This window comes from Bufo gargarizans, chromosome 8 (assembly GCF_014858855.1).
Source record: "Bufo gargarizans isolate SCDJY-AF-19 chromosome 8, ASM1485885v1, whole genome shotgun sequence".
In the NCBI taxonomy this organism is placed as follows: domain Eukaryota; kingdom Metazoa; phylum Chordata; class Amphibia; order Anura; family Bufonidae; genus Bufo; species Bufo gargarizans.
In genome coordinates, this window is record NC_058087.1 from 168,535,107 (window position 1) to 168,548,002 (window position 12,896).

Below are 12,896 nucleotides of genomic sequence, written 5' to 3' on the forward strand. Positions count from 1 at the left end.
CTGGCTGCTGGGCCACTCATGGACATTTATAGAATTGTCCCTAAGCCACTCCTGTCTTGTATTGGCTGTGTGCTTAGGGTCATTGTGTAATACCCCAGAGTTGTGTTACTGCACTACTCTACTCCGCTACTGTCCTTTAGGAGCTTTTATATTGTCATCTGATATAATTTGTATTATGTCTCCAGAAATGTGCATGTAAAACCATGTTAAATGTAATTTTTTCCTTGTAATTTTACAGGTCCACCAGCAGGTGGCAGCATCATTGGGAGAGATAGTTTTAATGTTATGGCCGTTCAGAGTGGAACGATCCTGTTCTATTCTGCCCCCCTGCTGAGGAGAAGTGGAGGATTCCATCTTCCCGCAGCAAGTGAGGAATGAAACTGTTAGAACCACTTTTAGTTTGCCCCCTGTATAGGGAAGACAGCAAGGACCAAGTCTCGGTCTGAGACTTGATAAAATTCCCAGTCAGAGCCCTGCAGCTCAACTGGGTGAAAAGAAAGCAGAAAGTTGCAGACAACCTCCAGTTCCAGGAAGAAAGCATCCCCTGAGAATATATCTGTGAGTCAAGTCCAGAGACCTAGGAGAAGCCATTCCTCCTCAGCTAGTCTGTCCCCACAAAGCAGAAGGTACAGTTCAAAGCAGAAGATTGGTTCCTGCCACGGTCACAGTGCTACAAGCAGACAAATTATCCTGCAAGCTCACATTAAAGCAGAAGCCTCTATTCCTGCCAATGATTGCCAAAACCTGCTGGGACCAAAGACCAAAGCTGTATACTGTTTGGATACAAGTTACCTTCAGTAAAGAAAAGTTTGAACTTCATCTAAAGGTCTGCTGCAAAATTCCTCTATTACTCCTACAATTACTACACTCAAATTTATTGCAAGTCAGCCAGGAGTCCAGCCGTACCCAGGTAGGAGACACCGTGACACAATTATCATCACCCTACAGAGACATTATAGGTCATTACACCACTCTGGCATTGCCATAAAACACCAGAATGGAGGATTGTTGTAGTGATGTCTGACCTACTGGAGGTTTCTCCCATCTGCACAAAGAATCTTTGGAGCCCAGTCAGAGTGACTATTGGGTTCTTAGTAACCTCTCTGTCCAAGGACCTTCTCCCCCGAACACGTAGTTTGGTGGGGCAGCCAGCTCTAGGAAGAGTCCTGGTTGTTCCAAATTTTTTCCATTTAATAATTATGGAGGCCCCGTGTTCTTGAGAACTTTCAGTGCAGCAGAAATGTTTTCGTACCCTTCTCCAGAACTGTGCCTCCGCACAATCCTGTCTTAGAGCTCTACAGGAAGTTCTTTCCTCCTCATGCTCTGATGTGCATTGTCAGCTGAGATACCTTCTATAAACAGGGCTGTGTCTTTCTAGATCATGTCCAATCAACTGAATTTACCACAGGTGAAGTCCAATGAAGGTGAAAAACATCTCAACGATGATCAAGAGACATGAGAGGACTCCGAGCTACATTTCAAGTGTTATAGCAAAGCATCTAAATACTTCTTCTGCCCAGACAAAACTTTAATAAATTTGCTAACATTTCTAAAATTATGTTTTCTGGGGTATTGAGTGTAGAATGATGGGAGAAAATATGATTTTTTTTAAGGCCGCAATATAACAAAATGTGAAAAAAGGTGAAAGGGTCTGAAGACTTTCCGAATGCACTGTAAGGCTACTTTCACATCTGCGTTTTCCCTTTCTGCTATTGAGATCCGTCATAGGCAGTGATGGCCAGTTTGCAGTGTTCATTTCAGACCGGCTCATGCAAAGGCACGGGTAAGGACTTACCTGTGCCTCGCCGGACTTGTCAGTTAAGATAGCAGATCGCATGTGTTCGCGGGCGAACTGGCCATCTCTAGTCAAAGGATCTCAAAAGCGGAAGAAAACGCTTCAATTTTGTCCCCATTCATTGTCAATGGGGGCAAAACTGAACGATGTGCACCAGAATGCATTCCGTTCCGTTTGGTTGCGTTCCCATGACACACACAAAAGAGCTGCAAGCAGCGTTTTTGAGTGCGTCCTGGGATGAGGAGCAAGACGGACACAAAACAAAACCGATCCGTCCCCCATTGACTTACAATGGTTTTAGTGCCGGATCTGTCATTTTAGAGATAATACAACTGGACCCAGATGCAGACGGATCCAGCAAAAACGCAGATGTGAAAGTATTCTAAGTCAGAGGCTTCTCTGTACATGTCCGTAGATTCTTACGCCACAGAAAGCAATAAAATGGCTGCTTTTACTGGACTGTACAGGAAAAGTTGTGAAAATGACGCCCCCCTCTTCTGACATCACTTCCTGATCTCCAGCTATTGGCTGAAGCTGTAACCACCTGACTTCCTGCTTGTCCGTGAGATGCAGCCTTGGCCAATAGCTGGAGATCAGGAAGTGATGTCACAGAGGCATCCACCAGAGGTCATAGCTGTCAACAATCCCAGAAAACGACTGGGAAAATGGGCAGGGAGTGGTCAGCTGCAAAGGGGCAGGAAGAGAGCAGGGTTTGGATATATTTACCCCAAAGAGAGTGACTTGTGGGTGTTTTGGAGACAGTCTCGGGCAAGGCTTAGGGTCCATTCACACGTCCGTGGTGTGTTGCGGACCTGCAAATTGCGGATCCGCAACACACCCGGCCGGCACCCCCTATAGAAAAGCCTATTCTTGTCCGCAGCTGCGGACAAGAATAGGACATATTCTATCTTTTGCGGAGCTGCGGACTGGAAGTTCAGGGCCGAAACCCGGAAGTTCGGGGCCGCACTCCGCAAATGCGGAAGCGGAGAGCACATAGTGTGCTCTCCGCTTCATGTCCGGTCCCATAGAGAATGAATGGGTCCGCACCCTTTCCGCAAAATTGCGGAACAGGTGCGGACCCTTTTGCGGACGTGTGAATGGGGCCTTAAAGGTTTTTTTTGAGACTTTCATAATGATGACCTATTCTCTGGATAGGTCATCAGTATCTGATCGCTGAAAGGTCCGACATCCGCGACCCCCGCTGATCAGTTGTTTGAGAAGGTACCGATGCTCGCAGAAGTTGATTTGTTGGAAGCAGAAAAATGGGCAACATTAAAAGAGATTTTTGAACTGATGACCTCCCCTCAGGATAGGTCATCAGTGTCTGATCGGTGCTGGTCTGACACCCAGGTAGCGTTGCGACCATCTCGCATCTTTCCCTAGGCCATATGACATCACCGTACATCAGTCACATGGCCTAGGTACAACTCAGCCCCATAGAACTGAATAGGGCTGAGCTGCAATACCAAGCACAGCCACTATACAATGTACGGCGCTGTGCTTAGTAAGCCGAGAGAAAGCAGCGGCGCTCACAGGAGCTCCAGTGCCTTCTCATACAGCTGATCGGCGGGGGTCCTGGGTGTTGGACCCCCAGCAATGAGATACTGATGACTTGTCCAGAGGATAGATCATCAGTCAGCCAATAACAAGGTAAGAGATGCAATATATCATAACCTAAGGCTGATCACACCCCAAAAACTGCGGACGGATCCACCTTAAAGTGAAGCTTTATATTCTCTTAATTAGTAAAATTTAGATATGAGGGTCATATAACTGACCAGGGCCACTAAAGTTTTCTGACACCAGTCATCTAAAAACAAGTTTCCGCGCTTCTCTGTACATGTCCGTAGATTCCTACACCACAGAAAGCAATAAAATGGCTGCTGGACTGTACAGGAAAAGTTGTGAAAATGACATCACTTCCTGATCTCCAGCTATTGGCTGAAGCTGTAACCACCTGACTTCCTGCTTGTCCATGAGATGCAGCCTTGGCCAATAGCTGGAGATCAGGAAGTGATGTCACAGAAGGGGCGTTATTTTCACAACTTTTCCTGTACAGTCCAGTAGCAGCAGCCATTTTTTTTACTTCTTGTGATGTTAAAGGGGTTGTCCAGCTTCAGGGACATTTTTAACAGACCCCTGGACCGTGCCTGTTGAAAAACGTATACTGTATTGCTCCCCACCTCTTCATTCTGGCTCCTTTCAGCAGTCCGGACAGAAAAGATCATGTGCCCCACTGCAACCAATGACTGTCCCCAAGCACACATGACCGAGCAGTGACGCACTGCTTGGGGGCACGTCACTACCGAGGCCAGTCATTGGCTGCAGCAGGACATGTGACCCAGTCCATCAGGAAGTTTACAGGACAGGGGCTAGTAGACCACTGAAAAGATACAGGGAGCTGGAACGGATCGGCAGAGAGCAGATTAACATGAGCTTTCAACAGGTATAGCACAGTGTAGGGACCCCCAAAGCTGGAAAAGCCCTTTAAGGACGTAAAGTGTGCAGTGGACCTTGAATACTTGCTTTTGAAGGATCAAAGTTAATTACCACTCCTGGCACGTTTTAGTCCAACGCATCCATTTTATTAAAGTTTTACTCATTTTAATATTAGAATGAAAAGTTCTACAATTTTCAGGATCCCTGTTTGCTGTCAGTGAATAGATACTTGTGTCTCACACTTAGTTTTTTTTTATGATTGTACTCAGACTGGACAATCCTCTGGATTCCAGACTGATACATTGTAGCAAACATAAAGAGTTCGGAATGCCTAGAGCGGAAAAGTGTAGCAAACCTTCAGCTGTGACACCCGACAAGCATTAGATACATGCAATTGTCTAACTATGGATATAAGCAAGAATGGTCCCATTCACAGAAAGCAAGCCACAGACTTGAAACTACACAAAGACAAAGTATATTAGCAAATTGTAGAACTTTCCATTACTCATGACTGAGCCTTATTTACACAAAAATGGACAAACCCTTTAAGAAAATGGAAGTTGGCGAAAGCCCTTGGCATAGCTGGTATTCTACAAGGCCCTGTTTGACATTTTGAATTAGTACCAAGAGTCGCCAGTTACCCCTGGGGCTATTGGCAGCCTACCTACTGCGTATCATGGAAACATCGCCCATTTAACTACAACCCCCATCTTACCATTAAACAGGATGGTTATTAATGTGCCCCCGGCGGTGCTGCCAGCCAGCGGATATGCCATGTAGGTCACACCTGAAACTTTAAGAAAAAGTAAAATTATTATTTATCATTAATACTATTATTATAAATTTATTACGTAATGATATCTGAATGCCTCTTTGACCCCTATGTCTCACCCACCCCCCGTCCTCGGATCTAGTCTGCAGTCTGCACAGAGGTCCACATGAGCCGTCTGCTGCCTCACCTCTCCTCTCTAATGTGCCGCACGCATCAGATGAGACCGCCATGTCTGCTGGAACTGCACAGTCATAAGGGGAGCCAAAGACTCTCACCTCAAGCAGATGTCCGGGAAAGAAGGGTCAGACATGTTGGATTTCAGCATAACCCGTCCTTTGTCAGGAAATACGGAGCTAATCAATACAAGCTCTTATGGTCATTGACCTATATTATCAATTATCTATCTCATATCTATCCAATCAAATCAAAAAGCTTTATAGGCAGTTCTAAACTATCTATCTATCTCTCATATCTATCTATCTATCTATCTATCTATCCCATATCTATCTATCTATCTATCTATCTATCTATCCCATATCTATCTATCTCACTGAGCTCTCCTGGTCCTGTTCTCCACCTCGGCCATATATATATATATTACTTACCGATAGTGAATAGCAGCTGGCAGACGAGGCCGCACATCAGGCCTGAGCACAGGGAGCCCTTCTCTGGGTCCTTCATATTTATTTTGCCTGAAATGATTTAATAAATGAGCACAATATGGGTTTATTTAAAGGGGAAGTCCTCCAATGGCGCTCCTAAAATCCAGCACATGTATGTCAGTAACTTTAGGCAGGGGCCGCGGACTACGATTTCCTCTACAAACAGTATTTGGCGGTCGTACCTCAGGCGTATCAGGCTCTATGGATGCGTTCTGTGCATGCTCCGTGAGTGTGAACAGAGCCTTAGCAGTAACATGGACCCCTATTATCTCCTATGGACAATACTATAGGGGCCACATAGCAGTCTATAAGTATAAAGTCTATTTTTCACTGTCCTGCTACAAGGGCCACATTTTTAGGGGTTGACAAACTAGGCATTGGCAGGGGGGCTCTTTTTCCAGGACGGATCCCTAAAAAGCAACCTTAGGGACACTTATTTAGCCAACATAAATGCTCAAAAGCAGACGCCCTTCTCCGTGTCCTGCTCCATACTGAAGAACATATTGGACTCCATATAGGAGTATTATTTAAAGCAGTGTATGGCAGTAAACAATAGGTATACATAAATGCAGTATCTGGAATCATTAATTAGGGTGATACATGCCAGTTTTATTTTTTACACTGTAAGGCTGTATATGGTAGCGTTATAAGGGCACAATATGGTAGTACTATTATTCGGATACTGTATGGCGGTATTACGGCAGCCTCTGGATTTACGAGCGTAGAAAGGCTCAACGTTGCTTCTTGCCACGGCCTCATTCTCATTATAAAACAGGCTGTGTGCGCGAGAGCTTTACCAACCTGTTCTTCTCCTGCTCATCCTGACCTTGCTGGTTCATGGATAGAATGCATCTGTAATGAATACTTACAGGAAACAGCACAAAGAAGATGGAGAACTGGAGGTGTTGTGGGTCCTCATTCTAGGCCGGGTGGGGTCTTCTCATGGTGGCAGCCTGGCGCACTGTGTCTGGATCTCGCTGCTGGTGGCAGTTTCGATGTTCTCACCTGCACCCAGGGCTTAATCATTGACCTGAACCTCTCTGGTCAGTTCTGTTCAGGAAGCCGGTGACTCCGTCCTGCAGAAGCTGATTACACATTCACGAGCAGGCGGCTGCTGAGCACCAGATTAGAGAGTCGATAACTCAGAGAATCCTGAGCTTAGATTTTCAGATAGGACTGTGAACCAGGGTTATGGGGGCACTGGTGTAAGATGGCACTGTTATGGGGGCCACTATCACAGGTTCGGTCAGTTATATGGCCACAGTTGCGGGTTGAGTCTATCATGGGGGCCCTGGTGGATGGCGCTGTTGCAGGTTTATGTGTTTTGAGGGGCACTGTTGCAGGCCTGTTCTGTTACGGGGGCTCTGTTACAGGCTACTTCTGTAATGAGGGTACTGTAGTAGGTTGGCTTTGTTATGGGGTTACTGTTGCAGGCTGGCGCCCTTATGGGGCTGATCGTCGCAGGCTGTCTCTTTTATATCGCCACTGCTGCAGGCTATATCTGTTATGGATGACTGATAGCATTATGGGGGCACTGTTCCAGGTTGACTCTGTGATGGGGCACTGTTACAGGATGACATCCTTACGGGGGTAAATGTCACCGGTTGGCTGTGTTACATGGTCACTGTTCCAGGTTTTATCTGTTATGGATGACTGATTCCATTATGGGGGCGCTGTTCCATGTTGACATCATTATGGGGGCGCTGTTCCATGCTGACATCATTATGGGGGCACTGTTCCATGCTGACATCATTATGGGAGCACTGTTCCATGCTGACATCATTATAGGGGCGCTGTTCCATGCTGACATAATTATGGGGGCACTGTTCCATGCTGACATCATTATGGGGGCACTGTTCCATGCTGACATCATTATGGGAGCACTGTTCCATACTGACATCATTATGGGGGCACTGTTCCATGCTGACATCATTATGGGGCCGCTGTTCCATGCTGACATCATTATGGGGCCGCTGTTCCATGCTGACATCATTATGGGGCCGCTGTTCCATGCTGACATCATTATGGGGACACTGTTCCATGCTGACATCATTATGGGGCCGCTGTTTCATGCTGACATCATTATGGGGACACTGTTCCATGCTGACATCATTATGGGGACACTGTTCCATGCTGACATCATTATGGGGCCGCTGTTTCATGCTGACATCATTATGGGGGCGCTGTTCCATGCTGACATCATTATGGGGGCGCTGTTCCATGCTGACATCATTATGGGGGCGCTGTTCCATGCTGACATCATTATGGGGGCACTGTTCCATGCTGACATCATTATGGGACCACTGTTCCATGCTGACATCATTATGGGGGCACTGTTCCATGCTGACATCATTATCGGGGCACTGTTCCATGCTGACATCATTATGGGGGCACTGTTCCATGCTGACATCATTATGGGGGCACTGTTCCATGCTGACATCATTATGGGGGCACTGTTCCATGCTGACATCATTATGGGGGCACTGTTCCATGCTGACATCATTATGGGGGCACTGTTCTATGCTGACATCATTATGGGGGCACTGTTCCATGCTGACATCATTATGGGGCCACTGTTCCATGCTGACATCATTATGGGGCCACTGTTCCATGTTGACATCATTATGGGGGCGCTGTTCCATGCTGACATCATTATGGGGGCGCTGTTCCATGCTGACATCATTATGGGGCCACTGTTCCATGCTGACATCATTATGGGGCCACTGTTCCATGCTGACATCATTATGGGGCCACTGTTCCATGTTGACATCATTATGGGGCCACTGTTCCATGCTGACATCATTATGGGGGCGCTGTTCCATGCTGACATCATTATGGGGGCGCTGTTCCATGCTGACATCATTATGGGGGCACTGTTCCATGCTGACATCATTATGGGGCCACTGTTACAGTTTGGTCATGTTGCAAGCTAAGTCCATTACACAAGTATTGATTTAGCTATGGATGCCCTGTTGCTGGCTTTACCTGTTATGGGGGCACTATAGCAAGCCGAGAGTATTAAATGGGCAGTGATTCCATTATGGAGGCACCGTTCCATGCTGACACTATTATGGGGGCCATTTTCACAGTTTACCTGTGTTATATGCCCACTGTTCCAGGCTGACACTGTGATAGGGGCACTGTTATTGGCTGAGTCTATTATACAGGTATTGATGCCGTTATGGAGGCCCTGTTGCTAGCTTCACCTGTTATGGGGACACTACTGCAAGCAGAGTCTATGAAGCAGGCGCTGATTTCATTATGTGAGGCACCATTCCATGATGGTACCATTATGGAGCCACTGTGACAAGTTCCAGTAGGACAGTTTATACTCCACAGGGTATGGTCACTGGTAGTAGGACAGTCTCTAGACCCCTCAGGGAGTGGTCATTGGTAGTAGGACAGTCTCTAGTCTCCACAGGGGGTGGTCATTGGTAGTAGGACAGTCTCTAGACCCCTCAGGGAGTGGTCATTGGTAGTAGGACAGTCTCTAGACTCCACAGAGGGTGGTCATTCGTAGTAGGACAGTCTCTAGACTCCACAGGGAGTGGTCATTGGTAGTAGGACAGTCTCTAGTCTCCACAGGGGGTGGTCATTGGTAGTAGGACAGTCTCTAGACCCCTCAGGGAGTGGTCATTGGTAGTAGGACAGTCTCTAGTATACTCAGAGGGTGGTCACTGGCAGTAGGACAGTCTCTATACTCCACAGGGAGTGGTCATTGGTAGTAGGACAGTCTCTAGACTCCACAGCGGGTGGTCATTGGTAGTAGGACAGTCTCTAGACTCCACAGGGGCGTGGTCCTTAGTAGTAGGACAGTCTCTAGACCCCTCAGGGAGTGGTCATTGGTAGTAGGACAGTCTCTAGTATACTCGCAGGGTGGTCACTGGCAGTAGGACAGTCTCTAGACTCCACATGGCATGGTCACTGGTAGTAAAACGGTCTGTAGTCTCCACATGGGGTGGTCGCTGGTAGTAGAACATTCTTTAGAGTTCATATGGGGTGGTCACTGGTAGTAGGACAGTCTATAGTCTCCACATGGAGTGGTCACTAGTAGTAGGACAGTCTCTAGACTCCCCAGGAGGTGGTCACTGGTAGTAGGACAGTCTATAGTTTCCACAAGAGTTGGGTATCGGTAGCTTGACAATCCTTGTACTCTATAGGCAGGCCGGTCTATATACTCCACACACAGGGCACTTGCACCAGGCAGTTGCCCCTACCACCAGGACAGACTCTTTCTACAATGCCAGGAAGTGATAATAACTTGCTCTCCAGTGGTCACCATACTTTCCATGATTCTCACCGTTCACTAACCAGGACCCCATCACCCAGTTGGTGTCACACACTCAGCGGGCACAGTGGGATGGCAGGGTCACATTCTCTGGTTACCTTCCAAGTATCAGGCTTTGGACTGGTCATAGTTTCCAGTCTCGTAACCACTTGCGACCCAGTTTGGTCTCCTCACAAGGGGTGAGCACTTACTTAAATGGCCCAGCTCCAATCAAAGGTCCTCCTCACTTTCTCTAATGGGGAGGATTTCTCCTTTTAGTTCATCAACGGACCACGTTTTAGGATGGAGGTCCCTTATATGGAAAGAACCGGAGTGCACCATATGTCTTTGGAGACCTGTAAAGGACTCTGAAGTCAAGCTAGACACATCTCTACACATCTGCAGTCAGTTCGAGATTTATTTCACCAGTTACTACCTTCCTACTGATGGTTTCCCTTTTGTGTAAACTTGAACTGATTTCTGTCACAATAGAAAACTCTTAGCAACATTTGCTTTAGTGAAAAGAAAAAAAATGAGCCAAAAAAATCTCCTTTTAGGACATGTGATATATGACGCTGACGCATTTTGGACCCATTTGCAGAACTAGATAGGGGAGTGTTACTAGACCCCAAAACTAGGGTAATAACCACAGAAGTAGCGTTTCTGTAATGTCTGATAACGGGAAGCAATAGAATATGTTTCACAACACAAGATCAGAGACATTTTAGGTTACTGTCCCTTTAAAAAATGCAATTCTCAATTCTAACCACCGGGTGGCAGCAATACACCATATTTTTTTTTTTTCACAGATAAAATATTAGTAAACATTCTCAAAAGGTACCGCAGCACTGACGCTCATGCAAAGGGGGGCAATATTTTCGATTATTCTGGGTGATAGTTATTCCTCCTCTCCATGTATTGTGATGAGTAATTCACAAGTCTTTTTCTGAAATGACTTCAATGGGGGGGGGGGGGGGGCATTAATAAGGAGCTGTAGATCCAGCGTCTTCAAGTGCGGAGCAGGTTCGGTGTCAGGCCCCCGCCAGTGTGCGGCACATGTCTTGTAAGATGGTAATCCCTGTAATATGATCTATAAGTAAGTGTGTTACGCCTGATGGTGACACTGTCACCTCACACGACCTCCGCCTGGTCACGAATACGAAAAGTGCTGCAGTCATATCCACTGGTGGAGACATTAACAATGGATTTACTCCGATTCTACAACTACAGAGAAACGCACCTGTCATAGAAAACTGAAATACAGAGATTCAACAGTACAGCAATACAACGAAGGGATAAACTGAAGAAAGTCGTCTGCACATTCATCCTATTCAATTCTGAAGTGTTATAGTAGTTGTATTCTTGTACATAGGAGCAGTATTATAGTAGTTGTATTCTTGTACATAGGAGGTAGTATTATAGTAGTTGTATTCTTGTACATAAGAGGCAGTATTATAGTAGTTATATTCTTGTACATAGGAGCAGTATTATAGTAGTTATATTCTTGTACATAGGAGCAGTATTATAGTAGTTATATTCTTGTACATAGGAGGCAGTATTATAGTAGTTATATTCTTGTACATAGGAGCAGTATTATAGTAGTTATATTCTTGTACATAGGAGGCAGTATTATAGTAGTTATATTCTTGTACATAGGAGCAGTATTATAGTAGTTATATTATTGTACATAGGAGCAGTATTATAGTAGTTATATTCTTGTACATAGGAGGCAGTATTATAGTAGTTATATTCTTGTACATAGGAGGCAGTATTATAGTAGTTACATTCTTGTACATAGGAGCAGTATTATAGTAGTTATATTCTTGTACACAGGAGCAGTATTATAGTAGTTATATTCCTGTACATAGGAGGCAGTATTATAGTAGTTATATTCTTGTACATAGGAGCAGTATTATAGTAGTTATATTCTTGTACATAGGAGCAGTATTATAGTAGTTATATTCTTGTACATAGGAGGCATTATTATAGTAGTTATATTCTTGTACATAGGAGCAGTATTATAGTAGTTATATTGTTGTACATAGGAGGCAGCATTATAGTAGTTATATTCTTGTACATAGGAGCAGTATTATAGTAGTTATATTCTTGTACATAGGAGGCAGCATTATAGTAGTTATATTCTTGTACATAGGAGGCAGTATTATAGTAGTTATATTCTTGTACATAGGAGGCAGTATTATAGTAGTTATATTCTTGTACATAGGAGCAGTATTACAGTAGTTATATTCTTGTACATAGTAGCAGTATTATAGTAGTTATATTCTTGTACATAGGAGCAGTATTATAGTAGTTATATTCTTGTACATAGGAGCAGTATTATAGTAGTTATAAATGTAATATAGTCCTAGCCCTCACATACGGGCATATGGAATGAAAATCGTTAATAAAACATTTAATAAACATCTAAATGCAATACAGTAAAAACATCAGAATGCAAATAAAACTAAAAATAAAGATGGAAATATAAATATCCGGATAATAAGACTTGAGTTGGGGGAGGGGCTTAGTTGGAGATAAACTCTATATAAAGTTCTTGTGCTTAAAAGCGTATTTCTTAAAGGAGTAAAACGCCCTGAAGACGATGTATAAAGTCAATGTAACTTCGAACAGGCTGATGCATATAGAACAAATAGATTCTGATAAAACCTGCCAGTCACGAGGACCCACAGCAATAGTTAAATCCAAACAGAGTTTGGTAAATGTGGTGTGGTAATGATGACCCGCAAGGCAAGGCGTCCCACGGCTGTGCGAGACCAACACCGCTTGTTAGCTGTCCCGAGGTCTTCAGATGGAAATACCGTCCTCCTAGTAAGCAATTAGTATGTCCTGCTGTTACCGGCTCAAGCAAAAGCCACACCAAACGAAGGTGGATAGTGCTGGCTTGTCACGTGATGTGTCGGCAGGAAGTGCTGGTTGGTCACGTGATGTATCACGTGATCA

General features: G+C 45.0%; 1 protein-coding gene across 1 annotated transcript in view; it reads right to left on the reverse strand.

The window, feature by feature from the left end:
* LOC122945469 (fibrocystin-like) overlaps nt 1-6,665 on the reverse strand; it is a 42,273-nt gene extending 35,608 nt beyond the window's left edge. Inside the window, exons 1-3 of the mRNA XM_044304537.1 lie at nt 6,538-6,665; nt 5,612-5,698; nt 4,950-5,027 (exon numbers count right to left, since the gene is read on the reverse strand). Of these exons, the coding sequence (XP_044160472.1) occupies nt 4,950-5,027; nt 5,612-5,687 (154 nt within the window). The 5' untranslated portion in view covers nt 5,688-5,698; nt 6,538-6,665. The remainder of the gene's footprint in view (nt 1-4,949; nt 5,028-5,611; nt 5,699-6,537) is intronic.
* Between the last annotated feature and the right edge of the window lie 6,231 nt (nt 6,666-12,896).